The sequence below is a fragment of the Schistocerca piceifrons genome, chromosome 4 (assembly GCF_021461385.2).
Source record: "Schistocerca piceifrons isolate TAMUIC-IGC-003096 chromosome 4, iqSchPice1.1, whole genome shotgun sequence".
NCBI lineage: Eukaryota > Metazoa > Arthropoda > Insecta > Orthoptera > Acrididae > Schistocerca > Schistocerca piceifrons.
In genome coordinates, this window is record NC_060141.1 from 498,176,274 (window position 1) to 498,191,560 (window position 15,287).

The 15,287-nt window shown below is 38.8% G+C and overlaps 1 protein-coding gene and 1 non-coding gene across 2 annotated transcripts in view; both read left to right on the forward strand.

Moving 5' to 3' along the window:
- LOC124796246 (protein phosphatase 1 regulatory subunit 12A-like) overlaps positions 1 to 15,287 on the forward strand; it is a 371,361-nt gene that overhangs the window by 68,870 nt on the left and 287,204 nt on the right. The window contains 1 exon segment of the mRNA XM_047260342.1: positions 10,538 to 10,668. Within this exon segment, the coding sequence (XP_047116298.1) occupies positions 10,538 to 10,668 (131 nt within the window).
- On the forward strand, positions 9,971 to 10,045 carry Trnaa-ugc. The gene has a single exon. It is a non-coding gene; the product is annotated as a tRNA-Ala (tRNA).

The following is a 15,287-nucleotide window of genomic DNA, read 5'->3' on the forward strand; positions in this document are numbered from 1 at the left end:
GTAGTCATGCATCCGAAGGAGAAAAAAAAAATGTAAATACATTGGTTGCCACTAAAAGTGGACGTCCCAGGAGAGTTCCTTTTCTAGTAAGGTGACCGTATTTTCTAGTACCAAATTCGGGACACATTACAGATTTTGATACTGAAAAAAGATCCTAATTAAATGCAATACATGCAAAATATTGCTTTCATTTGTTACAAAAAGTACATTAATTTATACTTCATTGGTTCCTCCGTAATGGAGTGCTAGCATTGTTGTTGTTGTGGTCTTCAGTCCTGAGACTGGTTTGATGCAGCTCTCCATGCTACTCTATCCTGTGAAAGCTTTTTCATCTCCCAGTACCTACTGCAACCTACATCCTTCTGAATCTGCTTTGTGTATTCATCTCTTGGTCTCCCTCTACGATTTTTACCCTCCACGCTGCCCTCCAATACTAAATTGGTGATCCCTTGATGCCTCAGAACACGTCCTACCAGCCGATCCCTTCTTCTAGTCAAGTTGTGCCACAAACTTCTCTTCTCCCCAATCCTATTCAATACTTCCTCATTAGTTATGTGATCTACCCATCTAATTTTCAGCATTCTTCTGTAGCACCACATTTCAAAAGCTTCTATTCTCTTCTTGTCCAAACTATTTATCGTCCATGTTTCACTTCCATACATGGCTACACTCCATACGAATACTTTCAGAAATGACTTCCTGACACTTAAATCAATACTGGATGTTAACAAATTTCTCTTCTTCAGAAACGCTTTCGTTGCCATTGCCAGCCTACATTTTATATCCTCTCTACTTCGACCATCATCAGTTATTTTGCTCCCCAAATAGCAAAACTCCTTTACTACTTTAAGTGCCTTATTTCCTAATCTAATTCCCTCAGCATCACCCGACTTAATTAGACTACATTCCATTATCCTTGTTTTGCTTTTGTTGATGTTCATCTTATATCCTCCTTTCAAGACACTGTCCATTCCATTCAACTGCTCTTCCAAGTCCTTTGCTGTCTCTGACAGAATTACAATGTCATCGGCGAAACTCAAAGTTTTTATTTCTTCTCCCTGAATTTTAATACCTACTCCGAATTTTTCTTTTGTTTCCTCGATCCAAAGAAGAGCGGCGCGTTTCGTCACTGGGTTATTTGGTAAGCGTGATAGCGTTACGGAGATGTTTAATAAACTCAAGTGGCAGACTCTGCAAGAGAGGCGCTCTGCATCGCGGTGTAGCTTGCTCGCCAGGTTTCGAGAGGGTGCGTTTCTGGATGAGGTATCGAATATATTGCTTCCCCCTACTTATACTTCCCGAGGAGATAACGAATGTAAAATTAGAGAGATTAGAGCGCGCACGGAGGCTTTCAGACAGTCGTTCTTCCCGCGAACCATACGCGACTGGAACAGGACAGTGGCACGTAAAGTGCCCTCCGCCACACACCGTTGGGTGGCTTGCGGACTATCAATGTAGATGTAGATGTAGATGTACTGCTTGCTCAATATACAGATTGAACAACATCGGGGAGAGGCTACAACCCTGTCTTACTCCCTTCCCAACCACTGCTTCCCTTTCATGTCCCTCGACTCTTATAACTGCCATCTGGTTTCTGTACAAATTGTAAATAGCCTTTCGCTCCCTGTATTTTACCCCTGCCACCTTTAGAATTTGAAAGAGAGTATTCCAGTCAACATTGTCAAAAGCTTTCTCTAAGTCTACAAATGCTAGAAACGTAGGTTTGCCTTTCCTTAATCTTTCTTCTAAGATAAGTCGTAAGGTCAGTATTGCCTCACGTGTTCCAGTGTTTCTACGGAATCCAAACTGATCTTCCCCGAGGTTGGCTTCTACTAGTTTTTCCATTCGTCTGTAAAGAATTCGTGTTAGTATTTTGCAGCTGTGACTTATCCCTGCTAGCCATCCCTGCTTAGCCATTTTGCACTTCCTGTCGATCTCATTTTTGACACGTTTGTATTCCTTTTTGCCTGTTTCACTTACTGCATTTTTATATTTTCTCCTTTCATCAATTAAATTCAGTATTTCTTCTGTTACCCAAGGATTTCTACTAGCCCTCGTCCTTTTACCTACTTGATCCTCTGCTGCCTTCACTACTTCATCCCTCAAAGCTACCCATTGTTCTTCCACTGTATTTATTTCCCCCATTCCTGTCAATTGCTCCCTTATGCTCTCCCTGAATCCCTGTACAACCTCTGATTCTTTTAGTTTATCCAGGTCCCATCTCCTTAAATTCCCACCTTTTTGCAGTTTCTTCAGTTTTAATCTACAGGTCATAACCAATAGATTGTGGTCAGAGTCCACATCTGCCCCTGGAAATGTCTTACAATTTAAAACCTGGTTCCTAAATCTCTGTCTTACCATTATATAATCTGATACCTTTTAGTATCTCCAGGGTTCTTCCATGTATACAACCTTCTTTCATGATTCTTAAACCAAGTGTCAGCTATGATTATGTTGTGCTCTGTGCAAAATTCTACAAGGCGGCTTCCTCTTTCATTTCTGTCCCCCAATCCATATTCACCTACTATGTTTCCTTCTCTCCCTTTTCCTACACTCGAATTCCAGTCACCCATGACTATTAAATTTTTGTCTCCCTTCACAATCTGAATAATTTCTTTTATTTCATCATACATTTCTTCAATTTCTTCATCTGCAGAGCACGTTGGCACATAAACTTGTACTACTGTAGTAGGTGTGGGCTTCGTATCTATCTTGGCCACAATAATGCGTTCACTATGCTGTTTGTAGTAGCTTACCCGCATTCCTATTTTCCTATTCATTATTAAACCTACTCCTGCATTACCCCTATTTGATTTTGTATTTATAACCCTGTAATCACCTGACCAAAAGTCTTGTTCCTCCTGCCACCGAACTTCACTAATTCCCACTATATCTAACTTTAACCTATCCATTTCCATTTTTAAATTTTCTAACCTACCTGCCCGGTTAAGGGATCTGACATTCCACGCTCCGATCCGTAGAACGCCAGTTTTCTTTCTCCTGATAACGACATCCTCTTGAGTAGTCCGCGCCCGGAGATCCGAATGGGGGACTATTTTACCTCCGGAATATTTTACCCAAGAGGACGCCATCATCATGTAATCATACAGTAAAGCTGCATGCCCTCGGGAAAAATTACGGCTGTAGTTTCCCCTTGCTTTCAGCCGTTCGCAGTACCAGCACAGCAAGGCCGTATTGGTTATAGTTACAAGGCCAGATCAGGTCAATCATCCAGACTGTTGCCCTTGCAACTACTGAAAAGGCTGCTGCCCCTCTTCAGGAACCACACGTTTGTCTGGCCTCTCAACAGATACCCCTCCGTTGTGGTAGCACCTACGGTACGGCTATCTGTATCGCTGAGGCACGCAAGCCTCCCCACCAACGGCAGGGTCCATGGTTCATGGGGGGGAGTGCTAGAATACCAACAACATTTCAGTGCTGTGAACTTTCGTAAGCATGTTTGTATTCAACAGCAGATGGAAAAAATTTGAAGATACAATCCATAGATGAAGCTATGACTGCTGGATTTGTGATATGCAAAAACACTGTTTCAAGTAACCTGTCCTCCAGATCACAAAGTTCTCAGATTTAAAGAATTACTTTAATGATGCGGTTAGAAGCTTTTGACGCTGCTACAGAGACTACTCTTAACAAGTTTGTCGCTTTTAAGTGGAGAACTGAGTTATTGAGAAACTGGGAGCACACGTATTGCATCTCATTTTTCGTCATTGAGTCCGAAGTACTAATGTCATTGTTGAATGGAAATTCTTCCTGCAGTTGTTTACTGAATCTGATACAACTTTTAAAGTTCACATAGTTATGATTATAGAAACCAGCTTTTTGTGTTGTGCGCAACGATCTTTGGTAAGAGTAGAATTTCTTTGTCAAATGCCAGCTTTACTAAAATACACCAGTACAAGTTAATGAAAGATATAATTCGCGGTGAATCTGATAATCATTAAATCCGGGACAAATAGGTGTCAGAAATTACCGTTGAAAAAATTCGTGACAGAGCTACAAAAATACGTACGTCAAATGGTTCCAGTTGTCTTACGTAAGATACAAAAATAACGATATGGTTCCATTAAAGCCAGCAATTTTTGAACCATGCAGTTCGTAAAAATTTCGTTATCGGGACGTGCGTGTTATCGGGAAATGAGCGCTGATATCAGTTTAGTTGGGATAAATGAAGACGATATAATTACATTTTAGGAAGAAGACGAAATATTAATTGTAGGCGTTGGAGGAAGTTCGCGTTATTTTTTCCGTATTTTTCTTGCGGGAAAGTGAAGTAAATGGTGCGCTGTCGGACGTAAATTGTATAGTACTTTCTACTGAGCTGCTTTTGTAAATTGGTCACTTGCAGAAGTTAATTTTGAAAGTGTGCCGGAGGCCCTGAGGAACGCGAGTTCTAACGTCATGGACGACGGACGACTCGTGCGGGCACTTGACGCACTGAAGGCTGAACCGAAATAGATCATATGCGCGTTCGCCGCCGGTCCTGGCGTGATCGGGATATCGAGCTGCCCTAGCCTAGCAGCCGGGCACTTAGCAGTAATTCTGTCGGTCGCCAACATAACCATTGTCTATTTTAGTAATATATGAGAGACTTGAGTAATTAAAAAGACTTTGATGTATAAAAAACTGTTTTTACAAACTGAAACTTTTAATACTCCTCAACATTATCCCCACCAATATTTCTACCTTTATCCCAACGATGAAATAGCTTTTTATGACCGATGTAAAGAAGTCTTTGTCTTGTTTAAGCCATTCTCCCACAAAATTTTGACCCCCCCCCCCTCTTTGTTACTGAACTTTTACTCAAATGATGTCTCTTTCAATGGATCAAACAAATGAAAATTCGAGGGAGGTAATCAGGACTGTAGGGGGGATGAGGTAGTATCTTCCAACCCATGTTTTCAGTGGATCCTTGGGGCATCTGGGCGGCGTCTACGTGAGCATTGCCGTGTAGCAAATTCACGCCTTTTCTTTGAGATCAGCGACATTTTTCTCTCATTGTTGGCTTTACTGGTTATCATAGTGTGTGAGTACAGACACTGTTGAGCATCCCAAAAGACCGTTTTTGAACTGTTCCACCCATATGCAAATTTCCGTACCCCGTATTACACTCACCATACAGTAAAATGATGTGAGGAAAGATTTTTCCTGGTTTCTCACCTTCACAAAACAAAAAAAGGATCACTGAATGTTGTTCTATTAATGTGGAAACTTCAAGCAGACCCACCATCTTATATGCAGCGTGGGTTATAAACAAAACAGTTTGTATCCATCAGCTGTTACTACTTTGTCCCAGTGACGCCAACCAAAACTCATGAAAGTACAAAACTCCTCCCACAAACTGTTTCATTTCTGTGTCAGTTTGTTTCTTTGACTGCTGACTGCCCCTCATAGTACTCTATTATGACAGTGTCATTATGCTAGATACTTTTTCGTGGCTCTTTCACTTCATCACATTTTGACAAAGTACGTAGGTTACTGAACAATAAATCTGCCAAGAAACCAAAGTCAGCAGTGAAATGAAAGACAGTGGGCTTTTGCTTCTGATGTTTTGTATCATAATAGTTTGTGATATGTTGGACATGAGCTACAAACAATGCATTCTGTTTGGGGATGATAAGGTATTTTGGGGAAGAATTTCTCTTAATATACTTTAGGTTTTCTCTGTATTACATTAATGTGGTGATATTTCAGTGTGTAAACTGTTGAGTCAAATTCACAAAAAACCAGGCAGTATGAACCCACTTTCCAATATGATATTGCACCCCCTCTTGCATTTACGAATTAGAGATTGTGTTGAAGTGTGTCGTGGGAATGTGCGTTGGTGTTCCCTGCACTTATCTTTACTTTTAGTTTATATAAATGATTTACCAAATCAGTAATGATACTGAGGTAGTCTTTTTGTGTACTGATATCTATCCACAGCTTCAAGAATTTTAAAGATTTGTTACCTATCTCCATGAGGAAGTAATATTTTGTTATTGTATTTAATATTCAAAGTATGTGTTGTCTTGTAGCCCACATCAAATTGTATAGTACATCATCCACAGAAAAGGAACTGCTATTTAATAAGCCCACATGGAATTGATGACATTTCCAACAGAGTACTAAAAGCTTGTTCCCAACAAATAAGTAGGATTGTCAGCCACATATGTAGTAGCTCACTGAAACAGGGAATTTTTCCAGATAGACTGAAATATGCTATTGTCAAACCATTGCATAAAAAAGGGGATAGATCTGATGCTAACAACTACTGCCCAATCTCACTTCTGGCAGCTTTATCCAAAATTCTTGAAAAAGTAATGTATTCAAGAGTAGCATCACATATTTGTAAAAATGAAGTACTAACAAAATGTCAATTTGGTTTTCAGAAAGGATTTTCAACAGAAAATGCTATATATGATTTCACTGATCAGATATTAAATGCAATGAATAACCGAACATCACCCATTGGGATATTTTGTGATCTCTCAAGGGCTTTTGACTGTGTGAAGCATGAAATTCTATATCTAAGCTTAAGTATTGTGGTCCCAGAGTGCTAAGTCTTGGGTCCCTTATTGTTCTTAATATATATTAATGACTTGCCATTCTATATTCATGAAGACTCAAAGTTAGTTCTTTTTGCTGATGATACAAGTATAGTAATTACACCCAAGAAGCAAGAATCAGCTGAGGAAATTGCAAATAATGTCTTTCAGAAAATTATTAAGTGGTTCTTTGCAAATGGACTCTTGCTAAATTTTGAGAAAACACAGTTTATACAATTCTGTACAGTAAATGGCATAACACCATTGATAAATATAGACTGAACAGAAGTCTGTTGCTAAGGTAGAATACTCAGAATTTCTGGGTGTGTGCATTGATGAGAAATTGAATTAGAAGAAACCACCGATGATCTGCTGAAACGGTTAGGTTCAGCTACTTATGCTATTAGGGTTATTGCAAATTTTGGTGATAAACATATCAGTAAATTAGCCTACTATGCCTATTTTCATTCACTGCTTTCATATGGCGCCATATTTTGGGGCAATTCGTCATTAAGAGAGAAAGTATTCATTGCACAAAAGCGTGTAATCAGAATAATAGCTGGAGCCCACCCAAGATCACCTTGCAGACATTTGTTTAAGGAACTCGGGATATTCACAGTACCTTTGCAATACATATATTCACTTATGAAACTTGACATTAATAACCCATCCCAATTAAAAAAAACAGCAAAGTGCATAGCTACAACACTAGAAGAACGGATGATATTCACTATTCTGGATTAAATCTCACTTTGGCACAGAAAGGGGTGAATTGTGCTGCCACAAAATTCTTTGGTCATTTGCCAAATAGTATTAAAAGTCTGATAGATAACCAACCAACATTTAAAAGCAAATTAAAAGAATTTCTCAATGACAACTCCTTCTACTCAATAGATGAATTCTTAGATATGAAGTAGAACCTGGAAAAAAAAAATTAATTACATTGTGTAAAGAAAACTTATGTTAAAGTGACACGTTCCACATCATTACGAAATGTCGTATTCATGATCCATGGAACAAAGATTAGTGTATGTATCTGTATGTATGTACCTACACTTGAAGGTTCTTTGTGTATGAGATGGTTTTGAAAGTAATTTACAAAGGTTTAAGAAAGTGAGCTAAGTTGTGGAACTGGTTATATTAATTATCTTGGAAATGGAAATTATTTTATGCCAAGCATGACTTAGTGGCAAACCTAAAGCCAACTACTTTCTCACAATACAATAATTCTATATCAATATCTGCACAGTCATCTACTGGTAAATTGGAAAATAAACAAAGGACACATATTTAACACTACATTGGATAGGTATGGGTTTTATTTTTTCTCTAGGTTAACGGAATTTAAAATATCTTGTTTTGATTTGAAGTTAATCTTTCTTTTAATTAGAATGTATAATTTTCTTTCCAGCTTGTAGTTGTCAGATATGAAACTTAAGCCTTTTTGTCTCATTAATGCTTATCTATATTTTAGGTGAAACTAACATTTGCTGTTTTTAGGAATTTTGAGTTTTGTCTAGATTGAACAACAGTTACAGTTTGAGTGGCAACTTTGAGCGTAGGGAAGCAACATTGCTAATATTTATTCATTTTGCCAATACTAACGTGTTCACATTCTTCTATTACTATGGAGCACACACTACAGCAAGCAGATCAAACATGGCAAAGAAAAGCAAATATAGAAGATGACTTTAGCTCAGTGTTAGACTCAATAAACTGTTGGTTGCAATGCTGTTTTGATCAAATTGTACTTACAAACATAATTTACTTCATTTGACCAGTAAATTATTGTAGTTGTCACTTTATTCTGTAGACTCATTTAATGGTACTGTAATTTCTAATGGACACAATTTTTACATGAATAATACTCGGAAATCACTGTAAGCATGTGTTCAGCAGTTGACAGAATAAGTCATTAGCTGCCCCCCCTCCCCAGAAATCTACACCTACTGAATATATCTCTTTGCCTGCGCTATAGTAGTTAGACTAAGTGAACAGTTTGCTATACTAAAGATATTTTTCAAATGTGGGCTGATGTTGAGAGATTTTTTTTTTCAGCATTGTAGGTGCCTTAGATGAGCTTAGAACATTTGCCAGAATTGTGTAAGATAAAGTTTCGTAGGTTGTAGCATTCAAAACCCATAATTTTCATTACCTTTACAAACTAGAGTGATGGGTACACTTTTTTCAGTTGTATGGGGCTTAGTGATACTCAAAAAATATGTTAGTCAAGAAAGTCTAATTTTGCATCACATTCAACAGGGAATGGAAATGATTTGGCAGTGCATAGAGCCTTGTCAGTCAACTGTTTTCCATTTGTAAGACCTGTATTCATATATTAGCTATATGAAGGGTTCTGTAGTTGGGAAATTGCAAAATTTTGACGCAGTCTTCTCATGTAGATTAATGACTACTGAGGAACTGAAAATTTGAAGAATTTGGTTTGTCTTTTTATTCAAATTTCATCACGCTAATAATCTGCTTTGATAAAAGCTTAAGTTTGCATATTGGCTTAACATAGAAACATGTAATTCCAGACAAGTGTGGAAGAAAGTTTAAGATCTCCCTATAAATTACATATGCATTAAACATAGCTCTGCTTACAGGTACACATGCTGACATTTTTTCCATTTGTTCTTCCTTAATTCTTTTTAATTATAATGGGAACTTTCATTTTTTCTCGGCATTTTCCAGGTATTACTAGTAAATCACTGTGGGTGATTGCTTTTGTTATTACACTGCTTAGGACGTGGTTATTTACCATATAGTGGGCAATAAGTTCAGTTCAGTACATTATTCCACTGTGCTGATTGTATTAAAGATATGTTGAAGTATATGAAGCTGGTATCTGTACAGATATCATTAGTGATCTTGCAGCTCTCGAAGAATGAAATTATAATGAAATCCAGACCTTTAACTGCTTACATGCGTTGATAAATACTGGGACTCGAACCTGGAACCTCGTGCTTACATGGCAGATGCTCTACCCGACTGAGCCACCGAGGACACAGACAGTAGTGCGACTGCAGGGACTTCTCTGGCACACTCCCTGTGAGATTCACACTTTCCAACTTTCTGTCCACACACTATATTCGTAGTGCCCCTGTCCACCATACTCATTACTAACAGCTATCAATCTACTGATTTCCGTAAGAGTTTGGGCAATGTGAGTGCATCCGCACTCTCATTGGCCGGTAAGCTTTATCTATATGTAGATAGTATCTATTCTTTCGGACAATCCAGAAAGAACAGATACCATTGGTGATCGTGCAGCTCTTGAAGAATGAAATTACAAAAACTGCTGCGAGTAATGAGTATAGTGGGCAAGGGCACTACAAAGGGAGCGTGTGGACAGAAAGTTGGAAAGTGTGGGTCTCACGAGGAGCGTGCCAGAGAGAAGTCCAGGCATTCGCACTATCCTGTGTGTCCTCGGTGGCTCAGTCAGATAGAGCATCTGCCTTGCAAGCAGGAGGTCCCGGGTTCGAGTCCCGGTGTGGGCACACATTTTTCAACTGTCCCCATTGATATTTATCAATGCCTGTAAGCAGCGAAGGCCTGGATTTCATTACAGCTTCAAGGTTGAAGTATGGTGCTAGTGGCTGCCTGTTTGTTTTACTCAAAATAATTACTGTTGCTGCAGTGACATCATCTACCATTGAGGACATGATAATTGAAGACATTGACTGCACCTTTCATTAATTAATTTCAAAACTATTATTAGACAGCCCACTGCAAAAATACCATTATGATGTTTAAAGTTGGTAACAATTGGTCAAAAGAGGTCGGATTTGGAGAATATTACAGAATACTGAAATCACAGTATTTAGTTTTAAATCGTTGGTGCCATATACGATGCACATACGGTTATGAAATGTTTGTTGTTAAGTAAAGAGCTGTGGAATTACTCTAAGATACCAAGAGAAATCATATGCTTGCTTTGATATGGCCATGAGAAGTTTTCCCAGAGGAAAGAAATGATATTTCTGTTGCAGGCTTGCATAGATGACAATCTCGATATGGTGGAGTTCCTAGTAGAGCATGGTGCCGATGTTAACAGAGGTGACAATGAAGGGTGGACTCCACTCCATGCCACAGCCTCATGTGGCTTCATCAGCATAGCTAAGTAGGTGATTAAAAGTGTTGTTCATTTTGTGAAGACTAACATGTTATTTGTTCATATTTCATCCTGTAAGTGAATCCAAAAGTTCTTTATCCTGTATTTTTGTATCCTACCAAATAAATCAAGATATTTTTGGAACTGTTTAAGATGAGTGCTTCATTGTGTTACTGGGTAGAGTGGACGTAGCTTGAATTAACAATTTGTAGTAGCTGTCATTCCAAAAGGATGTTACAGATAGAAAATCCAGTTTTTAAATCCTGTCAATAAAGATGATATAAATAGTAAGGAATGAAGATTTTAAACAGTGTTCAATCTGTTATTGCTCGAGCATCAGTTTGTTCACTATGACTATATGATACGAAAGTGCATAGGCATCTGATGGGGGTGGGGGACACACGCTGCCTCCTGGAATCAGAGATAATACGACTTACTCACTACATAATTTTCATGCATTTTGTAATTGGCTGATATGTTCTTAATAGTAAATTTAGCATTGCTGAGTGCAGTGGGAAACACTGTGACTTCAGCAGGCACTACGTAACTTGGGTCTGTTTCGTTGTCAGGCCGTTCACAGTTAACATACCATTTCCATGGTATGGCAGTGGCTTTGCCGCTATTAGCAGACACAGCAAATTGAAACCTTACAGAACATTGCTGATGTAGGGTCCTTCAATCTTTAGTTTCTAGTATTGTTATAACAACTGTTGTAGAAGTGCATAATGAGATTGTTTCAACATTGAGTACAAAGTAAAAGTGGCTACTGGCTGCAATATACCTGCCTGGCATCTTATCCCCAATTCCCAGGATGATGCATCTTCTTCCTCTGCTGCTCAACTTACTCACAACATTAATTTACTATTTCTTTGTAGACAAAGAAGACCCACCAAGGCTTTCTGAGATTATATAGGCAGTGTGATTGTAATAGACACATGGCTGTGCTGTATTGTAGGTGTGTTCTACTGTACTTCATTTGTGGACATAAGTGCATCAGTTGGAAAAAAGAAATATCATTTTCTGCTCTAAAAGAAAGGGGAAAAAATTAAATTTTTTGAGGTTGCAGAGATGTCTTCTCCAGAACATAGGATCTTTTCAAACTATGTAGAGTGTAACACAGTGCCATAGGATCTTTTCAAACTGCATAGAGTGTAACACAGTCAACAAGAAGAAATATTGATGTCTCAAACTGCTGCTTCTCATTACTTCAATCTTTCTTTGGTTTTTCTCTGTCCAAATTCTGTACTCATTAGACTGTTCATTCCATCCACCAGATTCTGCATTTTTTTCTTCACCTTCAGTAAGGATGGCAATATTATCAACAAATCCTATCATTGATATCCTTTCATCCCAGTTTTTAATCCCACTCTTGAACCTTATGCCACCAGGGCCTTCAGGAATTGTTAAACCCTTTCTTTCATCTTGGCTTCAGAGCAGAACTGCTACCCAGGCAAATGTTCCTTACACTTTGGGAGCGTGTAGTAGTAGCTCAGTGCAAAGCCCAGACTGTATGGTGGCCGATGATGTTTACAGTAGATCTAGGGTTTGATGGGTGATGTGTGGGTGAATGTTGTGTTAAGGAATACTTTGCCGTTGCTCAACATTCCTCATCTCTGGTCGTGAGCTGCACTTTCGAGAGTTCTCAACCTTCATGACTGTCTCGATGACTGCTCTTGGCTGCATTATGACTTGCAGCAGCACCAGCTGGAAACTATCTGTTTTTGACATCTGTGCATGCCTGTTCATATGCCTCTGTCAGTGTGCAGTAAATTTCATTTGTTTTATGCTTTGTGTGTTAAGAAATCAAATAATTGCGCGAACTTTGCACTTGGTGGTAGCTTTCAGTGGGAGCTCCATTTTGATTGGCTACAAAGTCTAGACTAAGCATCTGAGTGAAGTGTGGGCATACGCTTGTTTGGTAACAGAGGCAAACCACTCACTTAAGTGTTGCCAACAGGTGTATTAAGAGTTTCTCTCTGTCCCCAAAAATAGGAGATCCTTTCCTTTTTTTCTTTTGCAAAAGACTACATTCTTGCCTTACACCCCTTTTAATCCAAGCACTTCCTCCTTGGTCTTCCATTTTTCTTGTTTCCTCTTGATTCTTGTGCATATTTTTTTTTTAGATTGACATTCCTATGAAGGTCTCTTCATTTTTAATAAGTCTTGTTTCCATTATCATTATCAAGCACAATTTCAGAACTACCACACTAGTGCCTTTGGGTCATTCCATGCCAAGTGGTCTAAACCTCCCCACCATCATGTCTCCAATTTTCTTCAAATTTTATCTGTAGCACTAGTCAAGTGCTAAATTAAGTTTCTCAAGATTTCAAGCCTCTAGCTGCAATACTTGCTGATCTACACCCCCTTGTCTGAAGGGTAGTAAGTTCGCATGCGCGCGACATCAGACAAAATGCCATTTTTGGGGTCTCATAAAATTGAAACCAATTCATAAGAATGGTTAGTAAGATGAGACCCTGTACAGTTTTTTGTGCTGATTCAAACGAAATTAATTATAAGATTACTGATGCAAAATCCGGTCAAACAAGTCGACTCAAAGTGTACCCCTAATTCTGTCGTGACTTAATGCGACAAATTTTGACCAATATTCAGACTGCAATAATTTCCTTGCAGATAAAGATATGGACTTGAACTTTTTACCAAGTCTTATCTTTGTGCTGGACATAATACAGCTGGATTTCCAACTACCCAGGCTTTATAGTCGCCTTGCAAAATCTCTTCAAATTTGGCAGTGTCAGCGCAAATGGCTTTATTTACCAAAGTTCAAAGCCCATTACTACAAAATAGTCAGCCTGGATTTAATTGTGAATAGTATCATCTGAAAGAGAAACTCTTGCTCTACAAGATGGATATATTTTTCTTTTGCAACGCTTCCATTAAGTGCTTATTTACTCAGGTCAAAGTATCTTATATTTTGTGTGCGCAGTGCCCTGCGTTGGTCCATGATGGCTGAGCCATTACTGGTTATCACAATAAAACCAGCATCCCCATCGCCATAGGGGCCACGCCCGATAGCCATGCAGTAACAGCCACGGGTGGGTATCTTTACTGCAGGTTCCCAAGCCTGATTACAGGGTGTCTTTACCACAGGATCCCAAGCCTGATTGTGGGTTTCTTTATGCAGGTTCCCAAGCCTGTCTTCCTCAGTTACTTCATCATTCTGGAAGCATCGTTGATTTGCAAGAGAATGCTTTCAGGAAAACTGTATTGCCGACCAGATGATGTCACTGATGGAGCTGGAATAACACCAATGATAAGTTGTTCTGGAATCCAGCAAGTATCACGTCTTAAGGGCCAATAAAAGGAACTTGCAGGACCATGAGGATGCATAAAGCTTATGAAAGCATCTTTCTGTTCGACTGAGATTTCAACGATGTTTCCAATCCACCATTTCTTTTCATAAATGCAAGCAACATACTGCCCAGGCTGAAGATCCATGACTTGAACTACTACTTCAGCAGCACTAATTTTGGCCAAAAAAGATGTCGCATCATTAGAAACTCTACTGACCTTAATTGTCGTCATATCAATGGGCAAAAAATGGTGGTTTTCTCTTGTGCCAGCTAGAGTGTGCCCTTGCAGGAATCTTTCTTCTTGAGAAGCTTTTTCTTCTTCAACTTCCTCTTTGCTGATGAAAAAGAATTTGATTCCATTGATATTATCATTGCAGAAGTTGAAAAGATCTTTGGGTGTTAGAATCTGGTTTTCATATGGACGTTGCAAACTTGCTCTTGCTGCCAACCGTTTTGTTGTGCCTCCAATGCCATCACAAGGCGACTTTCCATGGCTTGTTCCAAAGAAATTCCATTCTGCTGTTATTTCAAAATCTTCTTTGTGATAGCATAAGTTGAGAAAATTCTTGAAATTCTTATATTGTGCAGCTGAACCATCACTGAAGTAGTGGATGTGGCTTATTTTGGAAAATTGCATCTTCAGGTAATTGATTACTTTTCCAATGTAAACATGGACAGTAATCGTATCGTGTCGAAGGCAGTCACTAATAACACAAAGATTCACACATTGCACCTCTTCGTTTTCACAGTAGTAGACTACAAATGGATGAACTGTTGCTTGACTGTTTTCCCAGTGAAAGCCTTGCACTGCATCTTGAACAATAAATGAATAGTTTTCAGCAAAATCCATTAGTATTATGAATTCGCCTTCTTTCAAATCAGTTTTGAGAGCTTTCAGGTGCTGGCTTTGATGCTTGGCAATGTAGTGATGACAAGACAGGTTCCAAATTTTTGCTGCAATATCTTCAACATACTCTTCTGTTGAAAGCTGCTTTGTTTCTAAAGTATCCCTGTCGGTATGAATCCATTGTTTGTACTCAATCAGTTCTTCAGGGTCATTATCTTCAAAATATGTTGCAATAACTGCTTCTACACCTTCTGGACCAGGGCAGTTTTCACAACGATGAAGCATACAATCCTTGTTTTCCAAGCTGCAAACAGCTTTGCTAAGAATTTCCTTGTAGTCTTCATTGATTGATGCACCAGTGAGCATAAGCTTGACATTTTGGTGTATTGTACAGACACAAACTGAGTGCATTCCAGCAGAGCCAACTGTAACACACCATTTTGGTCTAAGCTCGCAAAACTTTGAGAAGC